The sequence below is a fragment of the Myotis lucifugus genome, unplaced genomic scaffold (genome assembly GCF_000147115.1).
Source record: "Myotis lucifugus unplaced genomic scaffold, Myoluc2.0 scaffold_211, whole genome shotgun sequence".
Taxonomy (NCBI): Eukaryota; Metazoa; Chordata; class Mammalia; order Chiroptera; family Vespertilionidae; genus Myotis; species Myotis lucifugus.
In genome coordinates, this window is record NW_005871259.1 from 1,688,089 (window position 1) to 1,702,423 (window position 14,335).

The following is a 14,335-nucleotide window of genomic DNA, read 5'->3' on the forward strand; positions in this document are numbered from 1 at the left end:
AAATGGGAATGCTTGTGGAATAATTTTAAATTCACTCTGCTAGATACATGGGCAGCAAAGAGAGAGGACATATGCCGGATGGGGTGAAATGATGCTAGGACAGGTGCATGGCTCTGAGGCTGGGACAGGTCAGACCAGCCACCTCCAGAGAGCAACTGGGATAGAAGGAGGGTGCGTCTGTTTGGGGTTGGGGGAGAGCAGGGGCCGGGGGGTCATGGGCAGGCCCGAGCGGGGTCTCACCTTGGCCACTTGCCCCCGCAGGTCGTGCAGCTCGCTCTCCAGCGTGCGCTTCTCGCTCAGAGCAGTGCTCAGCGCAGCCTCCTTGGAGTTGAGCAGAGCCTCCAGGTCCTTGAGGCGGGCCTGGGCGGCCATCAGGTCTCCCTCCTTTTTGCTGTTGCTAAGGAAGCAAGGAAGAATGGGTTTAAGGGGAGGAGTCTGTGTCCCTAGAGAGAGCCAGGTTCCCTAGAGAGAGAGAGCAGTCACTTCCCCCAACAGAGGTCAGTTGTGGGGCCTGGCTCTGCTATCCCTCCAATTGCCAGCAGAGGGCATCCTGGGATTTGGTTTGTTGGCATCTGCCTGCCTGTGGGGCTGGACTCCCACTTCCACCAAAGTCCCCCAAACCCCTCTCCTGCTTCTCCACCCTTCCCATGACTCAGTGTTCAGGAACGTGCCTGGGGCCAAGGGCAAAGCTGGATCCCGTGAGATGAATGCATATGCTTTTCCCTTTCTCCCCTCCTTCCCAAAGAAACAGGGCCACCTTTGTCTCTCACCCCTTCCCACACTGGGGCCTTAACCTTCTCCTCCCTGACTCCACCCGCCTTTCATCCAGCCGAGCCTTCCCCCGAGCAGGGACCCAGACTCCCAGCCCTGCGGTCTGTGCATCCCTAATGGTCTGTGCATCCCTAATGGTTCGCAGTTTGAGCCCTAAAGGCGTTGGTCACCCTCCTCTAGTCCCATTTACACTCTGGGGGCTGTGGAGTGAGCCTGGTTAGAACTCAGGGAGGCCTGGGATGAGGACAACCAGGCGTGGTATGAACCCTTCCCTTTCTCAGACTCAGCCTGGGTCCTGTGATCTGGGCAGAGCACAGGGCTTCCAGCCCCCCTCCTTCTGGGCCTCCTCAGAGCCTGAGAGAATGCTGATCCCTACGTATCGACCATGAGCCTCGGCATCTGGCTCCAGATATGACCTCCCCACTCCTCACAGCAGGTGAAGCTTCAGCTAGAACCAAGCAGAGCAAACAGGTTGCCTCTGCCCCCCATCCCCTCCCCTTTCTGGGCCCCTGGTGATTTTTGCTGGATAGTGAACTGGAAAAATAGAGGGGTCCTCTTTTCTTAAAAACCCCTGGGGAATCCAGGAACTCTCCGGATGTTCTGCCCTTTCACCAATGTCTGCTGAAAGAAAGGGTTCAGACGCAGGGGGTGGGGGAGAGCCAAAGGGCCGGGTCCCAGCTGCCATCTGTAACACATCAGGCCTTCAGCACAAACCCACCACAGCAGATGGAAAAGAGAAAACCCAGCGTCGGCAGGGGGAAAATATTCTATCCTGGAAAGGGAAAAGGTGGCCCTGCCAACATTTTTCTCCGGCCACAAAAGCGCTAAGCTCCACAACAATCCACTGTGGAGCAGGAGGGAGAGGCCAGACTAGAGGCCGCGCTGGAGGGAGAGGCCAAGACCCAGGCAGCATTCTGCCGCCTTCGCAGATTCAAACAGGAGCCACTTCCCCTTCCACTGGGCTCCGCTGGGAGGGGACAGGGTGACGTCCAGACAGGCCCGGGAAGGATGTGAGCCCCTGGGGGGAGCACCCCCAGCCGGCATGCTTGCTCCTGTCGAGGCCTCTGGCCACACCTCACAACGAGCAGTTGAATGCCACAGCGTCTGTCTCCTGTGAAAGGAGGCCCTCCCAGAACTGGAGGAGGTCTCCCCTCCTCCGTCTCAGCCCGAAAAGCTAAAAATAAAGTCAAAACCCAGCTCAGGTTTTGGCCGCCATCCGGCCCAGCCCCTGGCTGGGAGCACAGCCCCAACTTTCCATGACTTCAGAACTTTTCCGAAGCCGAGGCAGCTGTAGGGGGAGGAGGGAGAAAGAAGAAAAACCGCTGGTAAAGTGAAGACGCGGCAGACAGATTCCGAGGGCCTTGACCGGACTCCAAGGCTGGCTGGGGCTTCCCAGAAGCGGCCTCTCTACCCTGCGGGCCAACAGCTGCCGCTGGCCGTCCTGGGAGCTCTCAGGGTGCAGGGAACTAGAAGGAGTTTAGAGTGGGTTCAGCTCAATCCCCTCCTTTTTCAGAAAAGAAAACTGGGGCACAGAGGAGGAAGGTAAAGGCCCAGTGTCAAGCCCTGCCAGCCGCAGCAGGGACAGGCTCACAGGAGGGCTCCCCCCCACTGCTTCCTAAGCCCTAGGCCTAGCGAGTGGAGCTGGCGGGAGGGGGAGGGCTCCACCCAGCCAGCTCGCCTGAGCTGGGGAAGCCGGAAAGAGCGATGCCTGCAGAAGGCATCTCAAGGGCATCTCTTCCCTAGTCCTGCTTCCTGACCTCAGACTCCAGGCTCTGGCCCTCCCTGTGGCAGACCTGACCCAGGAGAGCAGAGGTACAGAGCCCCTGGCAGCTTACAGGTGAACAACTACGAGAATTTCCCCTTCAGTCTAACCTCTTCCCTTCCTACTGCTCCCAAAGGCAGGGTGGTTAGGGTCACAGTAATATCATAACAGCAAACACATATCGAGCAGATTATGTGCCAGGAGCTGCTCTCAATCTTTCACTGTTAAGCCAATCTTCACGTGGCATGGCACGGGGCCTGGGGCAGGACGCGGTAGATGCTGCTACTATGTGATGGAGGAAACTGAGGCACAGAGAGCTGAGTCCCGGGTCTGAGCAAGTCAGTTCACAGTTGGTGGCTGCGCTGCTTCAGCACCTGCCACAAAATAATGGCCCCCACGAAATTAAGGGGCTATTCCCCGTGCCCTCCTGGAGAATTAGATGATCGCCCGAACCAGGTGCCATTAAAGGACCACGCCACACCCTGCAGATGAGGAGAACCATGAGCAGAGAGGGAACTGAGGAAGGGCCGCTGCGGTTTTCTCAGCTGGGATCGGGGAGCTCCCATCGGCGGGGAAGAAGCCACTATCACTCATGCCTCATGACTCAGAGCCGGGAGCTCTGTGGTTAGGAGCCACACGCACTCCCTCCTCCCCAGGGCTGCCCGCCCCTCCGCCCCCAAAGCCATTTCCTAGCTAGTTGGGGTCTCCAGATCCAGCCCAGACCCCAAGAAGACACTGGCCAGGGGCTCAGCCCCAGAGCAGTGGTGCTGCCTGTGCTGGAGTCCTCTGGGGGTTGGCAGTGGGAGAACTGGGCACATGCTGTGCTGTCCCACACGGGTTGGCAGGGGGACAGGGTGGGGCAGGCCAGGGGAGCTGGGAAGGGTGGGAACCAGGGGCTCTGCAGTGACTCATCCTCAGGCAGACAATGCCCGGGCAGGGGTCGGGAAATCCTCTAGTGCTCACAGGGGAGACCCTGGCTCTGCCCGTGTCCTGCCCCAGGCCCCAGGCCATGCCAGTGCAGGGGCGACGCTCCCCGTCGCATCCGCCAGGTTCCCCAAGCACAGGAGTGGCTCCATCCCAGGGGCCTCGTGAGGCGAGAGGAGCTGGGCAGCCTGCTGCTGACTCTTCCCACAGCTGGCAAATCTGATCTTGGAAGGAGGGAGGAGAGAGGGGTAGAGCGGGCAGGGGAGTGGGAGGGAGAGCATGAGGTGGAAGGGAGAGCGGGCTGGCCTGGCCCAAGGCGGGGCCCACGGGGCTGAGGCTCTAGGCTGCTGTGGGAAAGGAAGGAGCCCAGCACAGCTAAGGGGCTGGGTGGGCACGGGGCCATGTGACCCACCCGCTGAGTCACCCACTTCACAGAGCTCGGATGCCAGATATGGAAGCCGTGCCTGCCGCAGGCCTGTTTGGGCCTGGTTGCTGGGAGCAACTTGCGAGGCCCCGCGGGAGGGCCCCCATTTCCTCCCCTGGGCTGAGGGGAGCAGAGACAAGGGCTGGGACTAAAATAAGAAGTGGGAGGCCCCACCCCAGGCCCGTGCAGGCCCCACCTCAGCCCCTCAGCCTCACCAGCCAATGGAGTTCCCCATGATGGAAGGGAGACCCTGGAGAAGTGGGGAGAGGAGAGGCAGGGGAGGGGGGCAAAGGTCTCGAAGACCCTGGGCATTTCCTGTCTCACAGGAAAGGGCGCCCCCTGTGGCTGGGCAGAGCTGGGCAGGGCGTGCTGGCCCTCCTGGCTTAGGAGCAGCTCTCTCCTGCCCGCCCAGGTGTCTAAACCTGTGGCCAGGCTGACTTCCACCCCAAGCCTGCCTGCCCGTTCCTCCTCCTCCTCCCTTTGTCCCAGCAATCCCTCCCACTGAACATCCCCGCTTCCCTCCCTCCATCTATCTATACAAATCCAGCCCCAACCTGAGCCCGCCTTCGCCCCAGGCTCCCCCGCCCCCATCCTCTTCCCAAATGTGTTCAGCTGTTGTTATACCTGTTGGTTGATTCTCTTTCCACTTACACTGCATCTCTGGGCTTTTTCTGTATGTCCCCTGATGCCCTGACACGAGGGGGTTCACACAGACGCTCAAGGCTTCTAGACCAGTGGTTCCCAACCTCCCTCATGCCGCGACCCTTTCATACAGTTCCTCATGTGGTGGTGACCCCCGACCATAAAGTTATTTTCGTTGCTACTTCATAACTGTAATGTTGCTACTGTTGTGAATCGTCATGTAAATACCTGATATGCAGGATGTATTTTCATTGTTACAAATTGAACATAATTAAAGCATAGTGATTACTCACAAAAACAATATGTAATTATATATGTGTTTCCCGATGGTCTTAGGCGACCCCTGTGAAAGGGTCGCTCGACCCCCAAGGGATCGCGACCCACAGGTTGAGAACCGCTGCCCTAGAGGGACCTCCTCCCGGGCCAACTCCTGCACTTTACAGACAGGAAGCTAAGGTCTAGAAAGGGGAGGCTCAGACACTAAAAACCTGTCCACCCGGTCGCCTGAGGACTCACAGCAGACAGACGGAACACAGACAATGGCGTCATGCATGCAGGGGGCGCAGACACCCAGGACGGAGACAGAGGCCAGTGACACAGCCCTCAAACGTCGGCCGCACCGTGTGCAAAGCCACCAGGGTGGCATCCTCCCTCCAGAGGAACCACTGCTTGGTTTCGTGGCTGGCCTGTGGGTCTGGCCTCACTTTCGGGGAACCGCAGGGTGTGGGAAGGCTGGGACATCTGGCCTCCCCACTCTGGGGAGGAGGCCTTAAATAGAGGAACTGAGGGGAAGGTGCTCCAGGGACAGAGAAGCCCCTGGAGGCTTCCTCCAGCCCCACCCTGTGAGTCCCAAATGTCTTTTACACCCAGAAAAGGGTATGGTAGGCCCTCCGGGAGGGCCCCCTCACTCCTGACGCCCCACACGGGCACATGCACCCACGGCAGGCACAGCTCTGCTTCCACATGCCTCTCTCTTGGGTGTCACACCCGCCACACATGCTCGGTGTCTGAGGCCCATCAGATCTCCTTCCAGGGCCGCCAGGCTCCAGCTGTCCTGCCCCCAAACAAAGCTGGCTCTTAATTCCAGAGGGAGGGCTGCGATGAGGGAACCAGTGCTGAGAAGGGGAGTAGGAGGCCTGCTGACATGTTCAGACACTGGGCCTGGCAGGGGGCCCAGCCTGAGTCACAGCTGCTGAGGCTATGAACGTGGCACTGTACAGAGGCAAGAGGAGCCTGCGGCCACGGCCAGGACATGGGGTCCTGGGCGACAGGAGGCCGGCTGCCTGACCCACCGCTCCCTCCAGGTCCCCTGCCAAACTCCACTGGCCTTCTTCCTGGCCTTTCTCTACAGAAACCATTCCTGTGTTGTCACAAAAATGCAGGGGTGAGGTCTGGGAACAGAGGAGAAGTGGGGGCAAGGAGGGAGGAGGGATGGCCTAGAAAGAGAGAGAACATCTTGGGGAGTGGGAGGGAGGGAGGCCACTGGCCAAAGGTAGGGACAGTTAGGAGATCCCCACAAGAAGGTGCCTCAGCAGTCCCTTCTTAGGACCTATTAACCCTCCATCCGCCTTGGCCAGTGTGGCTCAGTTGGCTGGGGAGTTGTCCAGTATACCGAAAGGTCACTGGTTTGATTCCTGTCAGGGTACATACCAAGGTTGCGGTTGGATCTCTGCTTGGGGCACATGTGGGAGGCAACAGATCAGTATGTTTCTCACATTGATGTTTCTCTCTCTTTCCCTCTCTCTTCCTCTCTCTTTCAAAATCAATAAAAACATATCTTCAGGTAAGGATTTAAAACAAACAAACCCCATCTGGTGGCTCATGGTAATTAGCCCTGACAACAGTGGGAGGGGTGGGAGCAGCACCCCAAGATCAAGAAAGGAGGTGGGGGCTGGCGCCATCTGATTTTCCAGATGACCTAACCAAAAAAAAAAAAAAAAAAAAAAAAAAAAGGAGGTGGGGTAGGACCTAGGAGTTCTGGTCACACTGCATTCCAGCTCCAGCCTAGGGAGATGCAGCTCTCTCCAGACCCAGCAGAGGGAGGCAGCGTGAGCGCTTCGGGAGGAAGGGGGACTTGGCAATCCCCAACTGCCTCCTCTCCACTGCCCAGAACGGGGCCCCTCAGAATGAAGGGCCTCTAGCTCCCCTGGGCCAGCCTGAAAAGAACTCATCGGCCTATTCCCTTCCATGTGTCTCCCATCAGATCAGACTCATCCCTCTTGCTGCCACTCAGCAAAAACAGCGACCCCTCCGCCTTTTCTTTGGCTGGAGAAGCCTTTTCTTTGGCTGGAGAAGCTCAGGGTCTCCTCTCCGCTCTCTACTCTACTCTCTGCGGTCCCAGCCAGAATCATTCCTGTTCCACAGGCGGGACTCAGGCTTCCTCTCCCGCTAAGGGTCGGGGAGCACCCCCTCCAGCCCTGTCTCCTTCCCAAACTATGCCTGCCCTGTTGAAGGATTGTTTAGGGCCCAGGCCTCACAGCCCAGCCTCCGGTTGGGGGAGCCAAAAATGGGTCCAGGACGGGTAGAAGGTGGGCCCTCAAGGTCACCCTGCAGCTCCCTCGGGCTTAGACAGACAATGTCTAATCCTGGGCAGCTTTAAGGTGACAGCCCTGCCTTTCCCAGGGCCTCCCGCCTGCCCTCAACACACGTCAACGGGACTCTCCCTCTCCTTCTACCTGATACAGCCCTTTCCACTGTCCCGAAGGGAGAGGCACTGAAAACGGAGTATCCTTTCCCACTAGCAATAAAAACAAAGCACAAGCCAAGAGTGTAATGTCATCATTAACCCATTTTCTTTGGGAAGAAAGAGGCCCGTATTTCTAATTCCACAGATTGTGGGAAATATGTCTACTGAGAATAGCATTGGCTATTCATTCTATTTGATTTTAATATGTACAGCTTGGTATTTAGAAGGCTGTTTTCTCACTTTGTGGGTCACTGTACTACTTTGAAACCTGAGGGATCTCTGGAGACCTGCTCTCACCCCCTTCTTTTATCGCCAAGGAAACCCAGAGAAGGGAGGTGATTTGCTCAAGGGCACACCGCAATTTAGTGACAGGGCTACCCCTAGAACTAAGGACACCGAGGGCCAGGGCTGCTTCAACTCCCTCACACACTGTTGTTGGTGGACCCCCATGCCTCTTGTTAAGGGCTGAGACTGCAACCTCCCCAGAGACAGCTCCGAGAATATTCGAGCTCGGCCCGTGTCACCTTCAGTACAAAGGGGGCTAGGCGGTAGGAACTGGATCAACTGTTCTAGTGTGCGGGCCTCTGAGCCAGACCCGGTCTTGGCCGCTACAGCTGCTAGAGGTGGTCAGGGGCTGAGGAGGGGGGGCGAGGGGGAGGAGAGCAGAAGGCACAGTTGGTAGGTGAAGGCCTCTCCTACCAGTTGTTCCCCCAGCTGTCTCTGGCTTCAGCCCTGACACTGAGCTACTGAATCACTGGGGGTGGGACTGGGAGTGGGGGCAATGGCCACATCCCAAACAAGAGTAAGTCTCAGACTCCTGAAGGCCAGGGCAAGTGCCAACCAAAGGCATCGATTGTGGGAAGGCAATCAGGGGCCCTGAATTATTGTCTCTTGTTTCTCCTCAGCCCCAGGGTTTAGCTGTATCTTCTTTTGTTTTGAATCAGAATGGGGGGTGAGGACTGGGGCCCAGGTATACTCAAAGGCCTCCATGAAAAGGGCACATCCTGCCCGGCCATCGTGGCTCAGTGGTTGAGCATCATCCTATGAACCGGGAGGTCACAGTCTGATTCCCGGTCAGGGCACATGCCCAGGTTGGGTTGTGGGCTCGATCTCCAGTGGGGGGCATGCAGGAGGCAGCCATCAATCCATCAATGATTCTCTCCCATCATTGATGTTTCTATCTCTCTCTTCCTCTCTGAAATATATATATATATATTTGTTGTTTTTTTCAGGGCATATCCATCCTCAGGTCCTGGTAGACAATTCCCATGACAAGTCCCAAAACAGAAATCATTAGCCTCCTGACCCATGGCCTGGCAAGGTAGGTCCTGGGTCATTCAGGCTGGGGCAAATGCTGTTATTAAGTGTTAACAAGCTCTGACATAAGAGAACCAAGATGGCGGTGTAGGTAAATGCCACCTCCCACAACCACATCAAAATTACAACTAAAATACAGAACAACCATCATTCAGAACCGCCTGAAAGCTGGCTGAATGGAAGCCCTACAACTAGGGAAATGAAGAAGGAAGCACACTGACACTGAAACTTTGCAGACCAGAAGGGAGAGGCAAGAAATATTCAAAGTGATGAATAGCAAGGACCTACAACCAAGATTACTCTACCATTTAGACCTGAAGGTCAGATAAAGAGCTTCACAGACAAGAAAAAGCTAAAGGAGTTCATCACCAATAACCCAGTACTACATGAAATGTTGAAGGTTGTTCTTTTAAGAAGAGGAAGAAGAAAGAAGAAAGAAGGAAGAAAAAGAAAAAATATGAACAATAAAATGCAATAAATTCATATCTATCAACAATTGAATCTAAAAATAAAACTAAATGAACAAGAAATCTAATGAACAAAATAAGCTGATGAATAAAATAGAATCAGAGGCATGGAAACATGGAACAGACTGACGAATCTCAGAGGGAAGGGGGGTTGGGTGCTGGGAAGAGATTAACCAAAGACCTATATACATATATGCATTACCTATGGACACATCGACAATAGGATGGTGAAGGCCTGGGGCGGAGCAGGAACCGGGAGGAGGGAGACCATAGGCGAGGAAGGGGGATATCTGTAATACTCTCAATAAAGTGCTAACAGGCCCTGGCAGAATAGCAGAGCATTGAGGTCCCAGAGCAAAATCTCCAGACTCCATCCCCTCCCACCCTCCTGACCCTCCAACCTGTTCCCTAAGCTGGAGGAGTACGGTTTAATGGTATGATCACTCAACTAGAAGTCAGAACTGGACTTGTGCTCAAGCCCTAACGTGTCCCTCCCTTGCTGTGTGACATGGAACCTCCCTGGCCTGTGCTACGCTTATCCCGATGAGAGCTCTGATGACCATGCGCCTACACTTCCCTGCCTGTTCCCACTGAGGTGGGCAATCCAGGAAGTTGTCAAGTGCACATGTCTCCTCTGGATGGAAGCAGCACTTCTGCTTTGTGGGCCTGGGAGATCCCCACTTCTGACTCAGCCTTCCTCCTCCAGTTCCGCCTGGGAAGGCACAGACCCCGGCACTGTGTCCTGCGCCCAAGCTCGTAACTCTAGAACCACTTGTGCACACTGTCTGCCCGGAGCCCTGACTCCAGACCACCACCGGAGGTCCTAAGGGAGAACAGGAAAGGATCCCAGGATGTTGTGGGGAGTAGGGAGCAGGAGATTGGGATGGAGATGCAGACATCCAGGCCCCCATCCCTCCCTTGAAGACATCTGCTGTCTCCACCCGGTCGGTCTCCCGCAGTCTCTTGTAAAGCCACCGGGGTGGGAGGGAGGGGGGCAGCATATGAGTCATCTACCCAGCTGTCCTGCCTGGGGTGGGGCCCAGCTCCAAGTCTGGACCCCAGGCAGGCCTTCCCTGGTGCTTTCAATCTCATTCTCCCTGGACTTAGGCTCCGGAGTAGAAAGAACGCGTGTATGTGTGTTGGAGGGGAAGGAGGAGAGGAGTGTTTCTGCTTGGAGCCTACAACCCAACTCAACAAGAGAGCCCCAAACGCCTGGGTGTGACCCACAGGATCTTACAGGTGGCTCTGCATCCCAGCCCAAAGCCTGACCCTGAACTCTGAGCTCTAATTAAACATTAAACCAGACAACACTTTCTCTTTAGGCTTTAGTGGGAGGAGTTAGGACAATGCCTTTCCTCCTCTCCCAAATCTTCATTCGACTCTTCTCTACCTCACCCTGAGTACAGCAAGACACAAAAGGGAGCAACGAATCCTAGCTCCTCCCACTGGGGGACATAGAAGGGATTGTCACCCCATTCTGAGCCCCCTTTGTCTCCACCCTGCTGTCCATCAGCCGGGGATCCAGATGTGCAAACCCACCCCCCTTTTCCGGAAGCCCAGCCAGGATCAGCGGGGGAGAAGAGAGTCAGGTGGCTAAATATAACAAGTCCACACACCACCCCCACCCCTGCCCCACGTGTGCACACCTCCCTCTGGTGTCCGGGGCCTGGACAGCTGCACCAGGAGGCAGAGGATACAGGCTGGTGTTGCCGGGTTAGCATGAGACCATCAACTCCACCAGTCCCATCTCCTGAGCAGTGTCTACCCCAGAAAAAAAGTCTGCAAAAACGCCCTTCACAGGGATTTGCAACGGGGGCTTTGGTGGTTGAGTGGGCAGAACACCAACATTCTCCAGCACTCGTGTTTCTCCTGCTAACCTAACAGTTCAAATCTCTAGTGAAAAAAAACAAAACAAAACAAAAAACAGGAGCGATCCCTTTCAACAGAAATAAAAGTCAGCCCACCTCGCCACACAACTTCCATCTACTCTTCACCAGAGGATGGATCCGCCACACCCACCGTACTTGGGACTGGGGCTAGTAAAGTGGTGGAAAGAGTACAGAACGCGTAGAGATTTAAGAGTTTGGAGATGATGCAAAGGGAGAAGAAGAGGGGAACTCAAACCGTAGTCCTCCCTGCTCCAAGCCCAGGGATCTTCAAGCACCTTTAGAGCTCTCTTCCCCTCTCTTTTTTTAGGATTTTGTAGAGAGAAAGGAAGGGAGAGGAAGAGGAAAGAGAAACACCAATGTGAGCACAAAACATGGATCAGCTGCCTCCTGCACTTGACCTACTGGGGACAGAGCTGAAACCCGCGGCATGCGCCCTGACCTGGAATCTAACCGGCAACCTTCGGTGCTCGGGACAACGCCCAGCCAACTGAGTCATACTGTCCAGGCGCGTTAGAGCTCTTCAGTTTGAGCCTTTGTAGAGAAAGGGCAACAGAGAGGAGGGAACCAAATTCTTGGGGCCTGAAAGGCGGCCTCAACTTCCAGGCTCCAAAGGCCTTTTTAGAAAAGAGGGTGGAGTGAAGTAGGGTGGGGCGGGGCGGGGCAGGGATGGGTAAGGTAGGAGTGGCCTGAAGCTTCCAACGGCTGGATTTCAAAAATGTCACTGTATTCCAGCAATTTATTAAGGCAAAGATCCAAAGAGGCAGTGGCTAAGAGTTCTGGCCAAAGCAAAGACGGCTCGGCTCGGCTGGGAAAATGAAAGCGGCTCACCCCAAGGAGGGAGGCAGAGAGGGACACGGCCCTAAAGCGGACAAGACACCAGGCAGAGCGGGCCTGGGAGGTTGGGGCAGCCACCAGACCTAGGCAGAACACAACTTCCTGAGGTGGAGCCTCTGCCCTCCGTCTCCCTCCCTCCCTTGCATTCCAGGCCAAGCAGGCCAAGGGCTGTGGGAGCTGCGGGGGAGCCGCTCTCCTGGAGCCGTTCGGTGGGCCTGTCAGGGCCCGGGGAAAGTCCCGGACATGCAGGAAGCCAAGCATAACTTCCCAGCTCTTAGAAAGAACCCCAGAAAGGGTCGTGCCAAGAGGGCTACCCACAGGCCCCTCCAGGGGGAAAAGGGGTCACTCTGCCTTAGTGACCTCTCCCCAGCACCACTCGACATCTGCCAGCTCGGAGTTCCGTTTTATGGTCATCATGTGTTTAGAGGCCAGTCTGGGCAAAACTGGCGCTGTGCCAAGCCTGCCAAGAAAGTTCTAACAGGCCCCTTTCACCCACTCCAGTGTGCCCTGGGGTGCCCAGAATTCTTAGACCAGGCAGGGTTCGTTCTGCTTTGCTCAAGCCCCTACCCCAGGCTCCAGACGGCTGGAAACCTTACCCTGATTGAATGTGGGCCTGCCACCAGTCCCTCCTTGGCCCTGATGTCCCCACCATTTCTTATATACCCCACCCTCTCCCGGAGACCCCTCCCTTATCTGTCCTATCCAGACGATTTCCCTTGGCACTGCCAGGCACCCGCAGGGGGCAGTTCGGAGGGAGGAGACTATACGGCATCGTTATCAGCCGCCTGGGGCCAGGCGGGGGTGACCAGTCCGCCCGCACGCCGTCACGTGGGCCCGCCGCCACCTGGGCGCACTCACCGCGCTTTGAGCTCCTTAAACTCTTCCCGCACTTTGCTCAGCTCCAGCTGCAGGCGGGCGCGCTCCTTGGCCACCGAGTCGAGGGTTTTGCGGGCATCGCCGAGCTCGGCCTCATAGGCGGCCTTGATGCCGGACACCTCGCGGCTGACCACCTCCTCGGACTCGGTGATGCGAAGGCGCAGACCCGCGTTCTCCGTCTCCAGCGAGCGCACACGGTCGATGTAGACGGCCAAGCGGTCGTTGAGCTCCTGCAGGTCCTCCTTCTCCTGCAGCCGGGTGATTCGGGTGGGCGACAGAGGCGTGGAGCTGGCCTGCGCCCCGCTACGGGTGGCGCGCCGCTGGGACGGGGTCTCCATGGCCGGCAGGGTGGCAGCGCTGCCCGCAGGGCAGGGGTCCCGGGAAGGGCACGGGGCTCCGGCGGAAGGATAGAGACGGCTCGGGGTTGGAGCGCACCGGCCGGCTCGCTCCTGGCAGACGTGGAGAGCGGGGCTGGGCGCTGTCAGACCTGGGATCCGGGTTGGCTGGAGTGGCTGCGGCGCTCCCGCAAACACTGAGTCACCGGTGTCCGGGCAAAGGCTCTAATAGGTCCTGGGAATGGGAGGAGGAGCCACTGCTCTTAAAGGGGCCGTCGCACACCCACTGGGGCGGGGGCGGGAGTGGTGAACGGGGGCAAGGACCGCCCAGCCTTGGCGGAGTCGCGCCCCACCCTCTCCCGCGCACCCCACTGTGCCAGGAGCTTTGCTGAAGCTCCCATCTTGGTTCCTGGCTGCTCAACCCTCCTACAGTCTCAGGCCTTAGGGGCAGAGCGCAGAGCCAAGGGGTGCGAGTGGGTGGGTGAAGGGCAGGGGGGAGAGGGAAAGTGGGTGTAAAGCCAGGGAGGGCGCCAGGCAAGGGGGGAGGGGGACAGAGGCTGGTGCCCATCAGGGTGACTCACTCTTCTAACACCACCCGTCCCCCCTTCCCCCCCATAGTAATAGTGAGTCACCCCTGCCCCCCCCTCCACACGTGGGCAGTCCATTGAAAGCTGCCTCTCAGTATGCCTGGATGGGGTGGGGAAGGAATGCCTAGGGGGAGTTGGGGGAAGCGCAACAAAGTCCTAGATTCTGAGTTCCTTTTACGCCCTCAGTTTTGGGGTGGGGGCCAGGAGTTTGGGGTCCCTCTTTTCCCATTTTCTGCTCCAATTAATTTCCCTTCCAAACCAACCATTGCAACAAGCACCACCACCACCACCACGACCACTTATGAAATGATAAGATCCACTATAAGGCTCAGATCTTCAGCGGAATGAGATCTATTGCGACCAGGAGACAGAGTCTCCTGTCCTCATTATGCCCTTATATTTTCGCTCGCTGAACAGGAATCAGACAGTGCGTACCTTTACACCCATACCTACTATCCAGGCCTTCACCTCAGAGCACAAAGCACGAGGAATTCTCCCGTAGCACTTAATAGTGTAGCTTCCAATCTCACTGGTATTTTGCAATACTCACAGACATTAAGTTTTGGAGGGATAGAGACGTAGGCAGCTCTCGTGAGTCTAATTCATGCTTCTGATACACTGCAGGTGAAATCTGGCAGTTGTGTCGAGGTGTGGGGAAAAAAAAGCCTTTGTACAAACAAATCATCAGATTTTGCCAATACACTACAAAAGAATGTGCACTGTGCTTTTCTGTTTTACTGGCCCCGGAAATCAGCATAAGTCTTTCTTTATAAGGATTTGCGATATCTGCGTCTCAGGTTTGATAACCCGCCCTGGTCAAA

The 14,335-nt window shown here is 56.5% G+C and overlaps 1 protein-coding gene across 1 annotated transcript in view; it reads right to left on the reverse strand.

Annotated features, from left to right (window-relative positions):
- The window catches only part of LMNA (lamin A/C), a 20,679-nt gene extending 7,520 nt beyond the window's left edge, over window positions 1-13,159 (reverse strand). Inside the window, exons 1-2 of the mRNA XM_006097809.3 lie at window positions 12,575-13,159; window positions 241-397 (exon numbers count right to left, since the gene is read on the reverse strand). Of these exons, the coding sequence (XP_006097871.1) occupies window positions 241-397; window positions 12,575-12,930 (513 nt within the window). The 5' untranslated portion in view covers window positions 12,931-13,159. The remainder of the gene's footprint in view (window positions 1-240; window positions 398-12,574) is intronic.
- Between the last annotated feature and the right edge of the window lie 1,176 nt (window positions 13,160-14,335).